Source organism: Zymoseptoria tritici, chromosome 12 (genome assembly GCF_000219625.1).
Source record: "Zymoseptoria tritici IPO323 chromosome 12, whole genome shotgun sequence".
Taxonomy (NCBI): Eukaryota; Fungi; Ascomycota; class Dothideomycetes; order Mycosphaerellales; family Mycosphaerellaceae; genus Zymoseptoria; species Zymoseptoria tritici.
In genome coordinates, this window is record NC_018207.1 from 535696 (window position 1) to 553962 (window position 18267).

The 18267-nt window shown below is 54.0% G+C and overlaps 6 protein-coding genes across 6 annotated transcripts; 4 read left to right on the forward strand and 2 right to left on the reverse strand.

The window, feature by feature from the left end:
• Nucleotides 1-3014: 3014 nt before the first annotated feature.
• On the forward strand, nucleotides 3015-4529 carry MYCGRDRAFT_111447 (uncharacterized protein; the record flags this gene model as incomplete). The annotated part of the gene is made up of 2 exons (XM_003847860.1): nucleotides 3015-3097; nucleotides 3152-4529. The coding sequence occupies 2 exons, from the start codon at nucleotides 3015-3017 to the stop codon at nucleotides 4527-4529; spliced, it is 1461 nt and encodes a 486-aa protein (XP_003847908.1).
• Nucleotides 4530-5471: 942 nt separating this feature from the next.
• Nucleotides 5472-7050, reverse strand: MYCGRDRAFT_50320 (uncharacterized protein; the record flags this gene model as incomplete). Its single annotated transcript, XM_003848127.1, has 3 exons — nucleotides 5472-5853; nucleotides 5905-6871; nucleotides 6918-7050. 3 exons carry the CDS (start codon nucleotides 7048-7050, stop codon nucleotides 5472-5474), a joined length of 1482 nt encoding a protein of 493 aa, XP_003848175.1.
• Nucleotides 7051-7447: 397 nt separating this feature from the next.
• On the forward strand, nucleotides 7448-8546 carry MYCGRDRAFT_96997 (uncharacterized protein; the record flags this gene model as incomplete). The annotated part of the gene is made up of 3 exons (XM_003847861.1): nucleotides 7448-7516; nucleotides 7575-8434; nucleotides 8495-8546. 3 exons carry the CDS (start codon nucleotides 7448-7450, stop codon nucleotides 8544-8546), a joined length of 981 nt encoding a protein of 326 aa, XP_003847909.1.
• A 553-nt stretch (nucleotides 8547-9099) lies between these two features.
• On the forward strand, nucleotides 9100-11880 carry MYCGRDRAFT_96998 (uncharacterized protein; the record flags this gene model as incomplete). Its single annotated transcript, XM_003847862.1, has 1 exon — nucleotides 9100-11880. One exon carries the CDS (start codon nucleotides 9100-9102, stop codon nucleotides 11878-11880), a length of 2781 nt encoding a protein of 926 aa, XP_003847910.1.
• Nucleotides 11881-14057: 2177 nt separating this feature from the next.
• MYCGRDRAFT_106319 (uncharacterized protein) lies at nucleotides 14058-15081 on the forward strand (the record flags this gene model as incomplete). The annotated part of the gene is made up of 2 exons (XM_003847863.1): nucleotides 14058-14482; nucleotides 14549-15081. The coding sequence occupies 2 exons, from the start codon at nucleotides 14266-14268 to the stop codon at nucleotides 15052-15054; spliced, it is 723 nt and encodes a 240-aa protein (XP_003847911.1).
• Nucleotides 15082-16460: 1379 nt separating this feature from the next.
• On the reverse strand, nucleotides 16461-18158 carry MYCGRDRAFT_111450 (uncharacterized protein; the record flags this gene model as incomplete). The annotated part of the gene is made up of 1 exon (XM_003848126.1): nucleotides 16461-18158. The coding sequence occupies one exon, from the start codon at nucleotides 18133-18135 to the stop codon at nucleotides 16948-16950; it is 1188 nt and encodes a 395-aa protein (XP_003848174.1).
• Nucleotides 18159-18267: the final 109 nt, after the last annotated feature.

Below are 18267 nucleotides of genomic sequence, written 5' to 3' on the forward strand. Positions count from 1 at the left end.
ACCAGAGAGAACCGGAGATCAAACGCTTTCAATTGTAAGATCTATGGGAAGCAGCACGGCATAGAACCAATGCTCAAAGTGGGTCCATATAGCACTCCACCGACGAAACGAACAGGTGGTTGAGGTCCACCAATGAAAAGCTCCCAGCAGTGCCCAAGAGTGCATCGAATGAGTGACGTGATTCGCGGTGTTTTCCAGGTCCAGGATTTGTATCGAAAGTCTTTGCTCCGTTGACCAGTTGCCGTTCTCACAATGTGTCTCTTCCCTCGTCGTTTGGCGTAGATCGCCTACTTGCGTTCCGGGGTGGGCTATTTGCGGAGGGCACAAGTGTTAGCTATAATTCAAATCAAATATCTCAATGCGGATTGATCGTACCACGCGGTAGACGCCGTGGTAACAGTAGCGGCCGGGCTGGGTTTTGACATCCGTGCCTGACGTGTTTGGCAGAGGGGTGGTCTGGTCAGGAGCCTGGGCAGTGCAGTGCCATTCATCACCATTGAAGCAAGTGTCAATGGCGTGATACTTCGGGGCGAGACGCGAAACCAAATCAGCGCAGGCATTGAGGAGGTCATCGTAGGAAATGCCGGCAAGCTTGGAATGTGTCAATAAATGATACCACATGAAGCATCTGGCAGGAGAGTTTCCGTACCGTACAACCGCATTCCCCATCGACACATGCGCCTTGGCCGTTCCGGATGATCACATCCCTCCCTGGTAGCGCCGCATCATTGGAAAGCGGAACGGAGCAGGTGTGGGGCTTATTGAACTCCGTGGTGCCTGGGAAGTCGCACTGGAATTGAGGTGTGTTATCAGTTGAAAATGGTGATAGACTCAGGATAACTGAGGAAGGAGGTAATCAGAAGAAGACTGTTCGCTTGATTATCTATCTATCTACTTCTGAGCTGACTATATCAGCAAGTTGCTTGCTACAGCGGTTTGTTGCACCCTTTGTGCAGCACGTCTTGCTCCTACTGCAGGGTTCCAGAAACAACTTTATCAGGAAGTGGACAGATCGGTATCCTGGACCTGCCGAACAACGGCCCAAGGTTACGCTTGGCTTTTCCCCAAGTTGGGTCATGCGAGATTGTCACATCCGCGGCGACCAGAATAGCCGGAAGGGCGGCAGCCAGAAAGAGGACATTGTGTGTGAATTGCATGGTGATGATGATGAGAATTGATGAATGAGTGTGTTGATAAAAACGAGAGTGGAAGCAGTAGATGCTGATGGACAAGAGGATAGCGAGGGAAGTTTGCAATGGAGCGAGAGCCGTCCTTTATGGTGTGCCAGTTCAGCCTCGAGTGGGAGCCGCGAAACGTCAGTTCTGGCTGCCGGTGGTGATTCACGCCATTGCAAGGGTATTGACATGGGCTTAGTCTTACCCGTGCGTCGTGAAAAGAAGGGGTATACCAGGTTCGGAGGGGCCGTCCGGACGATCTTTCATGGCGCTTGCAAGCCTTTTCGCATGCTCTAGAGCCGCACACCATGGGCATCTTGGATGTGACATGGTTTGAATGGGTCACCATCGCACTGGTGAGGTGACTGTATGACTTTGAAAGAAATGAACACGACAGGCGTGATGCCCGCGCACAACGTACAGACTTGAGTCTTGACATCTCATTTCCAGGTTTGGCAAAGCGCCTGGTCTGACTTCAGCGCAGCATGCAACCCTTTGCAAGGACCAGAATGACTCCGCGGAAATATGGCACCCTGGACCCAGCGACAGATCATGCATCGAGCCATCTCGTGTTGGACGAGCTCGTCAGCCTGTGTACTGCATAGAGGAATATCCACTCGGAAGGCGTCCACAGCACAAAGGCCTGCAAACATGGGGCTTTATCGAATGATAAGAAACGTCTACCACGTAAGATCGTGTGAACTTTGCATCAACATGTCTTGCCCGGGATGACGATCCTCACACTGCGAGCAATGGATGCAAAGTGTAAACCGGAACCAATTCTTGCTTTTGGTCAAGGAGTTCTTCGTTTTGACCATCGAACCATGACATGAGAAGGCGCATCGCATGATCAAGGGGCATCCGGCAGGCATGGTAACCATGGATTCAGGGAGGATCGGCCCAAGCGCAACAGCTTATGATGTCTGAAGTTGCCAATAGAAGATGGCAATTTCTCACCCAGCGACAGATCATGCATCGAGCCACCTCGTGTGGGACCTCGTACATTCTGACCATCGAACCATGATATTTAATGGCGCATCGCATGATCAATGGCCACCCGGCAGGCATGGCAGACGTGGATGCGAGGAGGATGCGTTCGATTATGATCCGTCGAAGTCGGGATGATGTTAAAGTACATCAAATGCATGCACGACAGTCGACTCCGCCAGCACTTCGCGAATGGCTCCATCGTCAATGTTATGCAAGACTTCGACGTCTCTTTCCGTATGGTCAATGGAGACAAGTTGAGATGGATTCAGGAGGAAGACCAGGGTTTATGGGGGCCATGTCCATGGTCAGCTCACCGGATAGCACGAGTCTGACAGCCAATTTCGGAGGAGCATTTTGGACCTTGTGGGCATCGTGCAACGATCAGGTCATCCACGCGCCCAGCTTTTTCCCGTCACTTGTTCAATCAGCAAATTGCGGTCAGGGCATTTTGTCCGAAGTCACTCGTCGAGGACGTCGTGACCCCAAATTGCTGGTGGCAGTGCAATTGATGCCGGCCATCGGAGGGAGACGCATCTTCCATGTTCGTCAGTGATGGGGCAGGGACTCGATGCCGATGGTGGAAAGTGCATTCGATAAATGTATGAGGAGGAGAAGTGCAGAGGTGAAGTGAAGTGAATATTTGATCGACGTATCGCGCGTGTAAGGTATTCTAGATGAAAACTCTAAACCACCTGCAAGATCGCACTACCCAAGATTTCTTCAATCCTGCCCAGCGACCGGCTTTTCCGTCCGGGCAGCTCCAACAATGACGGAGTGTGAAAATAGTGCGACGGCAATCTTTCTACGACCACGAACGATGGCCGATTGAATGCAACGGCAGCAAACAGAATGCCGGGCGTGCAAGGGAGAAAATCGCAAAAGGTCGATATTGACTTTACCTTGAGGAAGGTGTTTGGAAGAGACAAGTTCAGGTATGCATGAGAAGTTTGCGATGGCCTTGAATCGCCTTGCTCACAATCCACCAGACCAGTCCAACGAGAAGTGGTCATCGCGGCACTCGAAGGCCACGATGTCTTCCTCCAAGCAGCCACAGGTTTCGGAAAGAGTCTCTGCTTCCAACTCCCTGCCGTCGTCGACTTTGGTATCACCATCGTCATCTCTCCACTTCTCGCCTTGATGAACAACCAAATCTCGGCTCTCCGCGCAGCCAACATCAAAGTCGAAACCATAAACAGCACAACCAGCATGTCCGTGAAGAACAACATCCTCAACGACTTGAAGAGCGGACATCCCCTGACGAGACTACTCTACGTCACGCCCGAGTACTGTGCGATGGACCACTTCAGGAGAAACCTCCGAATCGTCTACGAGCAAAAGGAGCTGGCCAGGATCGCTGTCGACGAAGCACATTGCATATCAGAATGGGGTCACGACTTCCGTCCCAGCTTCAAAGAGCTGAAATTCTTCCGCGCAGAGTTCCCCGACGTCCCAGTCATCTGCTGTACCGCTACTGCAACAAGTCGAGTCCGAGACGACGTAATCAGCACTCTCGGCCTGGACTCCACCAAGCTCAAAAGCTTCACCATGACCACCAGCCGTCCCAACCTCCACTACGAACTCCGCTTCACCTCCGATGAAGAAGACCGCTACGACAACTTCCTCGCCTGGCTCAAGTCCACCCACGCCCGCCGCGCTAACAACGCCGCCCGCTCGCAGGAACTCACCCAACGCAACGAACGGTCCACCAACGTCCCTGGCATCTGCTACACGTGGTATCGAAAAGACACCGAAGCCCTGACCTCCCGCCTGCAAAGCGACGGCATCGGCGCCAAAGCTTACCACGCTGGCCTCTCCACCGAACAGAAAGAAGATCACCTCGAAGGCTGGGTCAAGAACAGAGAAGGCTACGACGTCATCGTCGCCACCACCGCGTTCGGCATGGGCATCGACAAGGAAAACGTACGGTTCGTCGTGCACTGGCAAATCCCGAAGTCTTTCGAAGGGTACTACCAAGAAGCCGGCCGAGCAGGACGTGACGGCAAAGCTTCCATCTGCATCATGTACTACAGCCGGGAAGACCGCGATCGAGCAGCCAGCATGATCCAGCGGGAGATGGAGAAACAGAACAATGCGAAGGGACAAAATCGACAGGCGATGATCAATCGAGGGAAGAGTTTGCAGGCGTTGATTCATTATTGCGAGAATGTGTCAGCTTGCAGACATGCGCTGATCGCGAAGTATTTTGGGGAGGAGGGGACTCCGCCGTGTGAGTGGGCGTGTGACTGGCATAAGGACGCGAAGTTGTTGGCCAGGAGGAAGGACAATGGGTTGGCGAATGAGGAGTGGATTGCCACGCAGAGGCAGGCGGGAACTTATGATAATACGAATTATGATGACCTGTGAAGAGCGGTGGTGGACTCGAGGATGAGCCACTGCGCATGATGCATATGATACGACGATTGATGAATTCCTCTGCTTTCATTCACTTCAATTGTGATGTTGACGGTGTTGATGATATCCAGACTTCCCCCAAGAGCGTGAACTACCATCCATAGCGGCCAAATTGGAGCCAGTCAGCGCCACGACAAGTGCTCGCTAAACGCAGCTCGGCGCTACGTGCAGAGCAGTAGACCTAGCACAGCGTCACATCTACTATTGCCGGCTTCGCATCGCAAGCAATAGCAAAGCAGTGTACTCGCTATAGTCCGCATCACACGCTTGAACAATAGCTCACGCCATGCAGGTCATCCATCGCCAGCCAATGTGCAAAGGACAACAGCTCACATTGTGCAATCATGCGAACTTGAAGTCTTGCACGTCCGAAGACGATAGCGCATGTGTATCCCTTCATCACTCCCTCGTAACTGCGCTATTCACTTATCCCTTCCCTCACAGCTCATCTCTTTCCTCCTCTGCTTCCTTCGACTACTATCCTGCAGCCAAACGGTCCTCAAAGAATGAAATGTATGCGCCAAGCGAACCTCCCACTCCACAAAAAAACAGAGTGTGAGAATTATAAAGGGCTGAGATCTCGATGTCGGTCTCCGGAGAATGTGTCGGCAGCCATGGCGCTCGTACAGTAGCACGAGTCGGGCAATGCAGCAAGGGTATTGGAGACAACGGTTTCAATGAAGAAAGAAAAAGAAGAGGAAGAGAGAGGAGCGATGGAATTTGGAGAAGTGATGCGGCGATCGCGGATGCGGGCCGACGGGAGGAGGATGTGTAAGCGGGATTTGAGTGGGAATTTTGGTGAGCGAGATGAGACGACAAAGAGGATTTGCATCGACTGCTCGAAGCTCAGGAGTCAAATCACAATGTATATGCCAACAGAAGGTCCAAGTCCCTCTACAGCCTCGCCCTCGTCGAACCTCCCATCCTCCTTCCCGTAGCATAAGGATGTCCCTCGCCCTTGACCACCAACGGATCCAACTCCAACGTACTCACCATCCCCGGCTCACACTGCCTCAAATCTGTAATCCCCACCAACGCCATCGCCGTCGCCAGTTCCGTCTTGATGATCTCAATCAGATGCTCCACGCCTTCTTGGCCGTAATTCGCCGCGTACAGGAATGGTCGACCGAGGCCCACGGCGGTGGCGCCGAGACAGAGACATTTAAGCACGTCGGCACCGCGGCGGATGCCGGAGTCGACGAGGACTTCGAGGGACGTGAAGATGGAGGGGCAGTTGAGTTGACATTCTAGGAGGGTTAAGATGGCGGGTGGGGAACTGAGGGTGGGTTAGTGTGGTTCGTTGAGAGTAAGGCGGTGGTAGACTCACGAATCGAGGTTGCGGCCGCCGTGGTTGGAGAGAATGATACCGTCCAAGCCGGCGTCGGCGCACATTTTTGCATCTTGCCAGGTTTGAATGCCCTTGGCCACAATCTTCCCGTCCCAATGCTTTCGTAGCCAGGTGAACTCGTCCCATGTGAAGTCGGGTGCAATGAAGCCGCCCATTAGTCGACCGATACCGCCGCCACGGTTGTCATTTGAGCCCTTCATTTCAGACATGGGTGTGCTCAGATTTTCGTCCATCTTGACTCTCTCGTCTGCTTCTCGTTTCCCGGGCATTGGCGCGTCGACTGTGACAAGGATTGTGTCGATCCCCAGTGAGCGAACATGTCTGAGCAGCGCCTCTGACTTCTTTCGGTCCTTGTTCACATACAGTTGGAAGAAGAACGCATGTCCGCCCGGCTCGATTGATGAAACGATCTCTTCGACAGGGAAACTGGCGTTGGTTGATATACCTTGAGGAACACAATTCGGCACGCATCCACGAGCTATAGCTTTTTCGCCGTCTGGGTGGATCATCTTGACCATGGCTGCCGGCGCAGCATATATTGGTACTCCCGCTCTGTGCCCGAAGATTGTCGTCTCAGTGGAGACATTCTTGACATCTCGCAACAGCCGTGGTCGAAACCATATCCGACTGAAGTACTCCTGATTACGATCTCTTGTGATGCAGTTTGTATCTGCTGAGGAATAGAAGCCCCATGTCTTATTGCTTATCGTACGCTGGGCGATATCTTCGAAGTCCTGGGCGTTGATCACGGTGTTGAGGGGAGGTTTCTCGTTGAGCTGAAGTTCGGTCGTGGCTGTTGGGGAAGGCCGTTGCCATTCGTCTGTGATGGTACGTGTATCGACCCTACCTTTGAGCTTGGACGGTTCGAGGTTCGAGGAGATGACGTTGGGAGAGTGGATGGCATTGTAGGAGGTTGAGGCATCGCGGCCGGCGTGTTTCCAGATGACTGTTGATGTCAGTTGTGGTACGGCTTCGTTCAGCGACAGACCTACTCTGTGGTGCTCCTGGATGTTCGGGTGCGAACTCTGTCATGTCCCATACATTACCGTCGACTACGATCCAACAGTCCTCTGGCGTGTTGTGTTTCGAGATCTCGTCTACGGAGAGCAGCTTCCCGTCGGCCATGATGGCTAGTGAGATGTACGAGATGGAGAAGAGAGAAACAGAGTATGAAAGAGAGATACCTATGGAGTAGCTCGACTTACCATTCGACGAGATGTATGCCGTACTCCCGCGTCGGTGTGTTATGTGTTGATCATGCAGCGAGTGTTGAAGGGCGAAGTCGGTTCAAAAGGTCCCGAATCGGAAGCGAGCATCCGACTCGAGCGGAATCAAGTCCGCTTCTTTGAATGACAGCATCACAATTGTTTCCGACGACGTCGTTCGTACGATATTTCCCGCCCATACGACGTCGTCTGAACTGTCGATGCTGGCCCGATCTATTCCCCGATCAAGAGCTTCATCTTCCGCCAGAAACATCTTCCTTCTGTCAAAGACGAAGCCTTCATTCCTCCAACTCAGAATGGGCTCTCAAGCTCCGCCTCCCGAAGCGAACAATACGCCTACGCATCCCACGCTCCGCTACGCAGATGTCAGTCTTCGCATCACAGCATCGATAAAAACTCCCCCTAACCAAACCTCAGCCGTAGATCGGCATCAATCTCTCCGACACCATCTTCCGCGGCCACTACCATGGCAAGCAAGCTCACGAAGATGACCTCCAACATGTCGTCTCCCGAGCTCGTGCCGCCGGTGTTCAAAAGATGATGATCACGGGATCCGACTACACAGAAAGCAAGAATGCCATCAATCTCGCGGAGGAATACCCAGGACTATGCTACGCGACCGTCGGCGTTCACCCTTGCTCCGCATCAACATTCGCAAAGGCACCACAGGGAGGGGACCAACTGTTGAAGGAACTGGGCCAACTAGCAAGAGAAGCGAGGGACAATGGCACAGCGACGGCGTTCGGCGAGATCGGGCTCGACTACGACCGCTTGACATTATGCGACAAGGAAACACAATTGACCTGGTTCGCGAAGCAACTAGATCTCGCAGCGGAACTGAACATGCCACTCTTCCTGCACTCCCGCGCCGCAGCCTCCGACTTCGAACGTCTCCTTACCTCCCGCCTGGAACAGCTTCCCAAACGAGGCGTAGTCCACTCCTTCACCGGCTCCCTGGAAGAAATGCAACGCATCGTGGCTCTGGGTTTCGACGTAGGTATCAATGGCTGTAGCATGAAGACGGAGGAGAATTTGGCAGTAGTGAAGGAGGTGCCGCTGGAGAGATTGCAAATCGAGACGGATGGGCCGTGGTGTGAGATGAGACCGAGTCATGCCAGTGCGAAGTTTTTGGGGGAGGCGCCGGAGTTGCCCAAGGCGGTGAAGAAGGAGAAGTGGAATGAGGAGTGTATGGTGAAGGGGAGAAATGAGCCGTGTGCTATCAGTCAGGTTGCGTATGCGATTGCGGCGGTGAAGGGGGTGCCGGTGGAGGAAGTTTGTGAGGCGTGAGTTGTTGATTGAGAACTCCTACACGTCACTGATGATCTTTGCTGACATTGATGCAGGGCATGGAACAATTCAATACGCATGTTTGGGTTGGGGGAGTCGGCTTCTTGACCGTGTCGGCCTTGCGATAGCATGTTTCGACATTGTACTCCCTCTGGCGACACTGCAGAGCTCATAGACGCAACAGAAATAGAGCATTCCGACCACAATGATGGCAAGCTCGAGGAACTCCTGATCTTCGCATTGCGAACGCACCCTCAGTGGGGTCTTCATGCAAGCTGGCAATCGGTACCTCATCATACTGGACGAACAATGCAGACACGCTGAGGCGAGAGGGATTGTTCGCAGACCTTGTGTTCATACACAGTTCCACCCTTGCCTGCAGACTACACAAAGGTCATATTTGCCTTGCCCCTACTCCACTTCAAGCAACAATCGCACGATGTCTTTGTATGAAAGCTGCAATGCATTCCGTCCAGGCGCATATGCACACTCCTCTTCGTTTGAGCAAACAAGCAGCCACACCATACTTACACCACCACAGATTGAAGATTTCCCAATCCATCTTTCACTCATTTCTTCTTCCACAGTCAGCGCATACCACTCCCAAGACCACACCAAAGACTTGCATCGCCTCACCAAAACCACCACAACTCACGCAAGAATGCCAACTCACCCACCAACCGACCCTCCAAACGCCATCGCCCTCTCCCTCATCCTCTCCCACATCTCCACCCACCCTCATCGACTCACTACTCGCCCTTCCCAAACCGCCCTCCTTGAAAAACTCACCCGCACCCACAAATTCCCCTACCGCAGTCCCTATTGGGGAAATACCTACCACGACGCCAAGTCCCTGCGAACTGTACTGGGGAATGTAATGAGAAAGTATGGACTGCCGATCACGATTGAGGAGGAGGGAGAGGTAGGTAAAATGGAGGGGGTTGAGAGGCTGTTTCATTATGGAGAGGAGGTCTTGGACGTCGGGTTTGTAGAGGCAGTGAGGGAGGCCGCAGGCGAGGTGGGAGATATTGGGGTGGATGGGATTGACAGTGATGGAGAGGAAGAGGATGAGGATGAGGGTGGTGGCAGTGAGGCTGAGGAGTTGAAGGCGTTGTTGGAGAGGGATGATAGTGAGGATGAGGAGTATCAGCCACGGAAAGGGAGGATGAGGGAGGCGAAGAGGAAGGCTGTTGTGAAGATTCGGGAGAGGAGGAAGAGGAAGAGGGAGCTGGACAGTGAGGATGAGAGTGGGAGTGAGAGTGCAGTTGAGGATGGGACCGACAGTGAGATGGATGCCGATGGCGAAGTCGATTCCGCCTCCGACACCGACGGAGCATCGAACGCTTCTACCAACGATAGTCCGCCACCAAATAAACGACGCATGAGCCGCGAGAGTTCAACAAACAGACGAGTATCGACGATAGCGAGATCTCGCAACCTCAAGCGGAAACAGCTTCAAGCGCAAACGCTCTCCAAACGCGAGCAAAAAAGCGGTTCTGAAAGCGACGTCGACATGGATGCCGATGGTGAAGACGAACCCCATTCCGACGACCCATCTACTGCCTCTTCGGACGATGATCTACCATCCACAAAGCGCTGCGTGAAACGGCAGAGGCAAACGCCGGGACTCTCGCCGACGGGACGCTGTCGCAGCCGAGAGAGAAACAATTCTTCGATTTCCCTGGAGTCTGCCGGTCATGATCAGGTAGAAGAGGTCGGGAGTGGTAGCGATGCGGATGCAGAGGGAGAAGATGAGGAAGTTGAGTGCAGATTTGATCGCAGCGCATCGATCACATCGGCCTCCTCCAACAATATTGTCGTTGCGTCGAGACGTTGTGGTGGCGACAGAGCGGAGATGGGATCGACGACTTCTTTGGCGTCGGCGGAATCGACTGCGCTGGCCTGCCGGAGGTTAATGAGTGAAGAGATTCGACTTGGCGATGCTCATGTTGAGGAGTCTGTCGAAGTTGCGCATGATGGTAATGGCGAAGATGGAGGTGTAGAGAGTGACAGTGAGATGGATGCTGAGGGAGAAGAGGTGGAAGTTGGAGGAGAAAGAGAAAGAGAAAGAAAAGACGAACGACAAGAAGCAGAAGATGTCCACTTTCTCAGCACATCCGACGCATTCTTCGAGGATGCTCCAATAGAGCCATATGATCTCGCAGAACGACAGGAAACGCCTATAATGCTGCCACCGCTAGAAACCGATGAGTCCTGGGACATCTTGACCACTGCGCTGAACGAAGTACGCCGTGGACCTAATAGTGCAGACGAGCGTACGAGTACGAATGAGGTCGGAAGCGACAGAGATGCCGACGGCGAAGACGAAAAAGACGAAGAAGTCGGTACGTACGCCATCTCAATCGCATCTTCGTCCGACGAAGAAGCACCATCGATACGAAGCCCAGCGAAGAGACTGAGAATCGACAGTGTGTTGCACGCATCTTCCGACGAAGAAACACTCTCGATCGTACGAAGAGCCAAACGATCAAAGTCGAGAAGTGTATCTGAACTACGAGAAGCAAAAAGACAGAAGTTCGCCAGCCCATCGAATGCATCCTCTTCCGACGACGATGACTATGGTCCATTGCGAGGACGTACCATGACCAGGCAAAAGACATCATCGACCAGATCCTCCAACTCGCAAGTCCCACCACCACGGCACGCAGCTAAACGACAGAGAGCAACATCGACAGCATCATCAACAGCTTCCACAGCTTCGAGGCCCCGGACCTTACCACCCACAACACTATCAACATCTCCCCACCCCACCACCCGCAACGACCCGCTCCATCCCGCGCCAGAATCAGCCAGCCCTCCGCGTGCATCTCAACCGACAGGGCAAGCAGGGTCCACGGAACCCAAAGCCCAGACCACCATCGACCTCTCACCAGACCACCAACCGGCCTTCGTCTCCGTCGATCCCTCGATCCCCAATCCCCACCACTGCGCCTCGTCAATCGAGCACACGAACTACGGAAAGGGTTCACCATCGCCACCAGCATCAGCAGCAGCAGCATCAGCATCAGCAGCAGCATCAGCAGCGCAAAACGTGACGCAGCAGGAGGGTCCCAGTCTAGCTCCCATCGTCCGCCACGTACACGGATCTCACGCCCATCACGCCCTACCACCCCAGGGGACTATCAGTGCCAAGCGAGCGATTGGAAGGGACAGAGCGGAGAACCCAGTCATTCAAAACGACAAGGGTTGTGGTGTCAGCAAATGTGTCAGCAGGAAAGGTCAGGGAGACGATAAGGGAGGTGAGAAGGGAGGCAGGGGGAGAGGGAGAGGTGCTGGATTCGACCATGCGAAATTCAGAAAAGCGGTGGAGAGGATGAATGAGGGGATTAATCGGGCGGTGGTGGGGTTGTGGGAGGATATGATGATGGGTGGTGAAGAAGAAGGGGAGGGGCAGGGCGAGGAGGAGGTCGTTGTGCTGTAAAGGTGCGGTTGCGAATTCAGGGTATGGAAGGAGAGGCTGTTGAGTGTTGTGGAGATGGTATGGGACTTTAGCATGTGAAAGTGAGGGGCCGTTTTCGATATGGAAAGCGGCGGGAGAAGTAGGAAACTGTAAAATCTTCATGCCGCTTCGTCTTACATCTGTCGCAGAGTTCGCAGTGGAGTCTTGTTGCAGACCGTTGTTACATACAGCAAAAAGCTCCAAATGACGCAATTGGGAGCGATATGGCATCACGCCGAGCACATGCAAGAAGACCTTCAGCAAATCCACCTCATGCGGCATGCAGCAGACATTCAGACCAAAAAGCGTAGCGGCATACGCGCATGTGATGACAGCGCAACCTCCCCTCGTAATGACCCCAGAACATGTTACATGATACTGCAGCTCCCCCAACAGTGCCAACACACCCCAGACCAGACGTGAAGTGAAGTCACCCAACCCACCGGCTCGTCGGCTTTCCTCGGGCGAGAGAGAATTTTGTCGGACCCTGATGCCCTGCACGTTGACAGCACCCTTACGATATTAGGCACGATCTCTACACCCATGCTCCATCAGATTTGAGGGTGCTGCTAGCGATGTGATTGGCAAGGATACCCCACGACTCTGCAGGGCACGGTTCTTAACCCGGTTGGAACGCGAGCAAGCGAGCAAGCGAGGTGAGGTGAAGTAAGCGCTTTTTAGAACTACCGGTTATGATCGCGTGGTGGTGACTGTGGTTGGACTTGCCTGAATTGGGGAATTTGATCCTGGGGGCGGGATGCTTATTTGTCTTCGTTGCCTTGAAGGGGATCGAGGGAGGGTCTGGAACCCAGACAATTGTCGCAACTATTACTCCTTCAGGAGCTTGCTGCTGGAGATTTTGCATTGCAGGACTTCGTAGCTAGCGATGCCACAGGCTGAGTGAGATGGTTGCGAAGGAAAGAGAGGAGGTGAGGAATAGGTGACGGTTCATGGAAATGCTGCGGTTGGATAAAGGATTGTGCAAGTGCATCTATCTGAAGCGGGAGGAGCGGAAAGGAAATGTCGCGACATACTCATCATACAGCGGGCTCGCGAGCAGAGACAGCCCCACGAATTTGCCTCTTGTGCTTGTCTTGCAGATTGTTCTTGCGATGCTTCTCGTGTGCTGTGCAGAATCAGAACCTGGCGCTGGGATATGGCTGACGGCCGGGCAATATTGCTCCAACCGGGGAATTTTTTCCAACATTCAACGATCATGTAAGAGAGGTCTCATCGATGTGTCCATGTGCTGCTTATCAGTCGAGTGTTCTTTCGAGTGTTCACCATCACTCGTGAGGCGAGAGCCCGAAGCCGGGGTCTGGCGAGGTGATGTCCTGGGGATCCCGCTGATTGAATCGAGGCAATGCGTGGGATGAACGCCCGCGTGCATGGCTGAGGCCGTCGAATGCCGATGGAGACGATGATGCCGATCGGACATGAGTGCATATTGCGCATTTGCTTGTTCGTTATTGGCAATGATTGCGATCTTGCATATACCGGGCACGAGCAGTACAGTACAGTATACAGTAGTAGTGGGGTCCACCATCCTTTGGGATTGCCTCTTTCAGTGGTGATGGAGCATGGGTCGTCGACGCTGCTTCCACTACTGCGGTGATGATGTGAGCGGTGCAAATTCGGCGTTTTTTTGTGATGCGATGAGGTGTCGGTGCCGCACGAGCAAGGCCCTGCAGCTGCAGCTGTCTCCCGGGGTGGTGTGAAGAGCCATTGAAGACATGCGGCGACGGGCATCGACATCGACATCGACATCGGACGTCCGCATGGCAGAATGTAAATGCCTCAGGACTCATAATGCAGTGGAAGGCAGTCCAATGTGTAGGTGTAGTCCATTATTATGGATCACTCATCAAGAACAGTGACGGTGGAAGATGATGTCGGAAACAATCGGAGTGGATCGGAGTGAATCGGAGTTGCACCAGATTTCTCCCTCGGCAGATGTGTCTCTTCATGCGTGCGTGGGTGGGAGTCGGTTGGGATTGGCTCGTGCAGTGTGGGGCCCTGGTCTCTGTCCTCTCTTTGAGAGTGCTGAGCAATCACCGACCGAGAAATCCGAAATCCACTCCCCCACCAGCTCTTTCCCTCACATCTCCCGCGCTTGATCTTCAACTCCGTCACTTGTCTATACCACTACTCCACATGGTATTCACAACACACAACGGCCACGACGACGACCGGCTGTGATTCATACCCGACCGACCATAGCCGACCGCGACACGACTACGCCACCTCATTTTATCCGAACAAAGGACGCAACCTCAAAGCGACCACCACCGCCGAACTGCCCGCGACACACTCCACACGACTCACACTATATCCCTGCTTGACCGCGACATCGACACCACCGCCGTCATGTCGGGCTACAACCCTCGCCGCGCACCCAATGTGTCGCAATACCTCCAAAACCTCAACACGATTCCCTCCCCGCAGGACCACCTCGCACAACAGGCCGAGCTGAGTCTCGCCGACGATGGTCTCGACTTCCTCACCAACGCCGAGTTCTTCGACTTTGACCAGTTCAACCCCAATGCCGCCGGCTTCCCTCAGAACGACATCGTCGCCAAGCCTGGTACGCATATGAAGTCATGATGATCATCTTGCAGTACACATCAAACTAACACACACACCCCTCCAGAAACACCCTTCCAATTCGGCGACTTCGGCGCATTCCCTCCCACCGCCGTGACCTCTCCCTCCACCATCTCCAGCCCCCACAATGGCCTCCAAGGCGCCTACCCACCTCAACCACACCACTTCCCCGGCGCAACCACGCCCTCCACCGGCGACAAGCGCAAAGCCTCCATCGCCGGCGTTCCCGCTCCCGAACACCTCGAAGAATCCTCCCGCGTCGCCGCAGAAGAGGATAAACGTCGCCGCAACACCGCTGCATCCGCCCGCTTCCGTGTGAAGAAGAAGCAGCGCGAACAAGCGCTCGAGAAGCAGACCAAGGACATGGCGGATAAGGTATCCGCGCTGGAGGGCAAAGTGCAGCAGTTGGAGATGGAGAATAAGTGGTTGAAAGAACTCATTACGGAGAAGAGCGATACGAAGACGCTGGAGGCGGCGCTGGAAGCGAGGATGAAGAAGGAGACGACGGAGCGGAGTAGCGGCAACCGCACGGATGGTGTTGGTACGGATTGATGATGGGTTTCGTGTTGATTGATGAATGATCTGTTTCTTGTTTCTTTTTGGTTGATGTCTCTTGAGATGCACTGGTGATGTACAGTTTCCTCTTGAATTCGAAAAAAGTCTGAAATATATCCCATTCTACGACTCTCAGTACGAACATCTATACGACTCATCACTACCACTCACCGTCGTCCCTCACTCACTCTCCACCCCGCACCCGTTGACTCGTCTCAGAGCAGATTGCCGATCCCACCTGTCAAAATCCGAAACACATTTCAATTTGTCAGGACCCTGGAAGAATCCTGAGGGATACTCGGGTGAATAGGACTCCCCAGGCATCTCAAATCTGACACACGTCACTCCACGTCGTCCCGTCCGAACAGCATCATCCTTGGACAGAGGGTCAACTATTTTCTGCATATTCTTCGATCGTGGTGGAGAAAGTGTGGTATCCTGGTTGGTTGACGATCGAGGATTTGACATCGAGGTAAAAGACTGCCTCATAATTCGTCCTGGTTTGACAATCGAGATTGACGGGGAGTTTGCTGGCACGCCGCGTGTTTATATCAAGTCGGATACGGGAGTGAGAGTAAGGTATGCGCGATGCCATTTCCCTCTTTCGTTGGAATTACTCGGCGCGAGTTTGGAGTGCTTCTCGTCTTCTCGTAGACGTCTGGATACCTAGGATTTCTTTGCGGGGGATTTAAGGAATGATGAGAGAAGGTCCTCGAGAAAAATCAAGAAAGGAGCAGCAGGACCGACTTTTGAAGTCTCCGCGTTTCTGTATCGCCCAAGTTCATACCGAGAGAACAATTTGTCGTCGTTCGTCGACTCCCTCCTCCCTCCTCCTCCTCCTCCTCGAGCTCCTCCAAGGGATATTAACCTGGGAGTATCCTCTAAAAAGTCGACGCTTGTCCACACTCACGGTTTCCCTCGCCATGCCCTTTTCCTCCTCCTCCCATCACTACCACCACCCCGGACGAACAGCAGACTTGCACGCGTTGAAAACACCATCCTCAACACCGTGTGTCCCCTCCTCCTTCTCGCAGACGACGCACGTCTCCCTTTCACCCTTTGTACTCTCTCTCTCGTAGTGAGCAGAGCATGACAGACCTGCGTCTCTCTCTCTCTCTCTCTCTCAAGTCTGCGACTCCGGCGCCTCCTACCGCGAGGGCCGGAGAGTCCGACTGGAGTGTACTTTGGACATTGACATCCCGTGATAAGGAGGGTTAGAAATTTTGAGTGGGTTGACTAATATAACAAGGCAGGGGATGTCGGAGATCCGGGATTCCGGGGGAAAACCCGACGCGGGAAAATGGTGAAAAGAGGCCTATTATTAGGTCGCCGCTGCGCGGTGATGCGCGGCGCGGCGAATCAGAGAGGACCCTCCGCTTGTGCTTGATGGGAGAGACGGGAAGGCATGCCTCGCGCTGAAGGGGTTGTTTTCCACCTTTCAAATTTGGGCTCGTCTGTCCCAAGTCCAGAGTGCTCGCTCGCCCGCTCCCGCCGTGTCGGGATGTGTGTATGTGTGGTTTTCTTCCCGGCGGATACGGGTGGTGTTGGCTCTCGGTCCTGTCTTTGTTCATGGGAAACCTGTGCGTCTGAGCGAGATGGGTTGGAGCTCGACATGGGAGGTCCGCATACCGCGCTATGCCCACGGCTGAGATCTGTTCCCTCTCGACGACGGAGAGGTAGGGTGTTTCGTTTCAATATATGCATGAAATATCCATCGAGCCGTGGGTTTGGAGAGATTGATGCGCTTCGCGGAATATGCTCCTCCTTCGCTACTTGGACATCATGCCTTTCGAGATGTTACCATCAGAATTGCGATTCCTCAATCGTAACTCCCGAGTTCCTCCTATTCCTGCTCCTCTCCAATCCCACCACCCTTCTCCTCCTATCCCCTCAAACCTGTGTCGGCATCTCAAAATCCTTCCTAACCTTCAACCTCACCGGTTTCCGACACGGCTCCACCGTCCCGGGAATCGGATACTTCACATCCAACCACCGTCCCTGTAACCACGCAATCGTCATATTCGGCACCAAATACAACAACACCGCAGCCGGAAACTGTGTCGCGCCCAGTCCAAAAAGCAGCGACACGGACAATCCTAGTCGTTGACCATTCGTCAAAGGCTGCTTTTTGGCGTCCGGGGTGGGGACTTCCGGGGTTGTGAGGGGCGGTTGTCGACGGAGTAGGATGCCCGCCGCCATGGTTAGGGTGAGGAGACAAGGGAGGGTGAAAGTCGGGTCTGGGAGGGTGAGGTCTGGAATGAAGGAGAGACCTTCGGTGCGCATTGAGGGTTCGATGTAAGCGGCGTAGGGGTTCGTGTTGAGTTTTTCGAGGTGGACGGCTTCGATGGGGATGTCGGAAGAGGAGAGACCTGCAGCTTGGGCTTTTGCTTCGCGGGCGTCGAAGAGGCGTTCGGCGAGGATTTCGTCGGGGGAGGACGCCATTTTCATGGGCTCGGAGCCTGCAGCGACGGTAGGGTATTTCTTGCTGAAGAGCCAGGTGAGGGGTTTCGTGATGAGACTCAACACACCCTCTCGACCTCCGCATTTCACGCGAACGGTCTCCGTCATGGCGATGAGGACTCCGAAATTCAGCAGCGAGCGGACGTTGAAAAGTGGAATTTTGAAGTCACGGGACATGGCGATCATCGTTTGGAAGTAGAGCAGAGGTCGGAAAGCGGGCTGCTTTTTGATTCGTCGCTGGATGAGAGTTCGACGCATGTGAGCGCCCACGATGGGAGAGAGATTGCGTCGGAGAACGGCCCGTCGTCGGGCAGGGAGGGTTGAGAAGTTGTAGACTAGGCCGCCGCGGACGATCAGGGCTGTTAGAGGGAGGACGGCGTACCAGGGGAGACCGGTGGCGTGGAGGGTGTCGAGGAGGAGGGAGGGAATAGTCATGAGGGATTCGGCGAATGGGTTGATGGCGGGTGCTGCTGCGGCGACTTCTGAGGCGGCGGTGGGGATTTCGTGGGTTGTTGCTGTGGAGGCATGGCGGCGGAGATGGGGGAGGGAGGATTGATAGATTGAGGTCCGGATGGCGGGAGGGAGGAGGAGGGAGCGGCGGAGGAGAAGAGAGGCCATGGCGGAGGTGGGGATTGCGCTGTCCCAGGCGGAGTTGTTTTCGATGGAATCAATCTTTCAGCTGATAGACAGACCAACGCTTCTTAAAAGTGAAGTGAAGTTCGCAGCTCTCTCGCGGAAGATTTAGAGTTT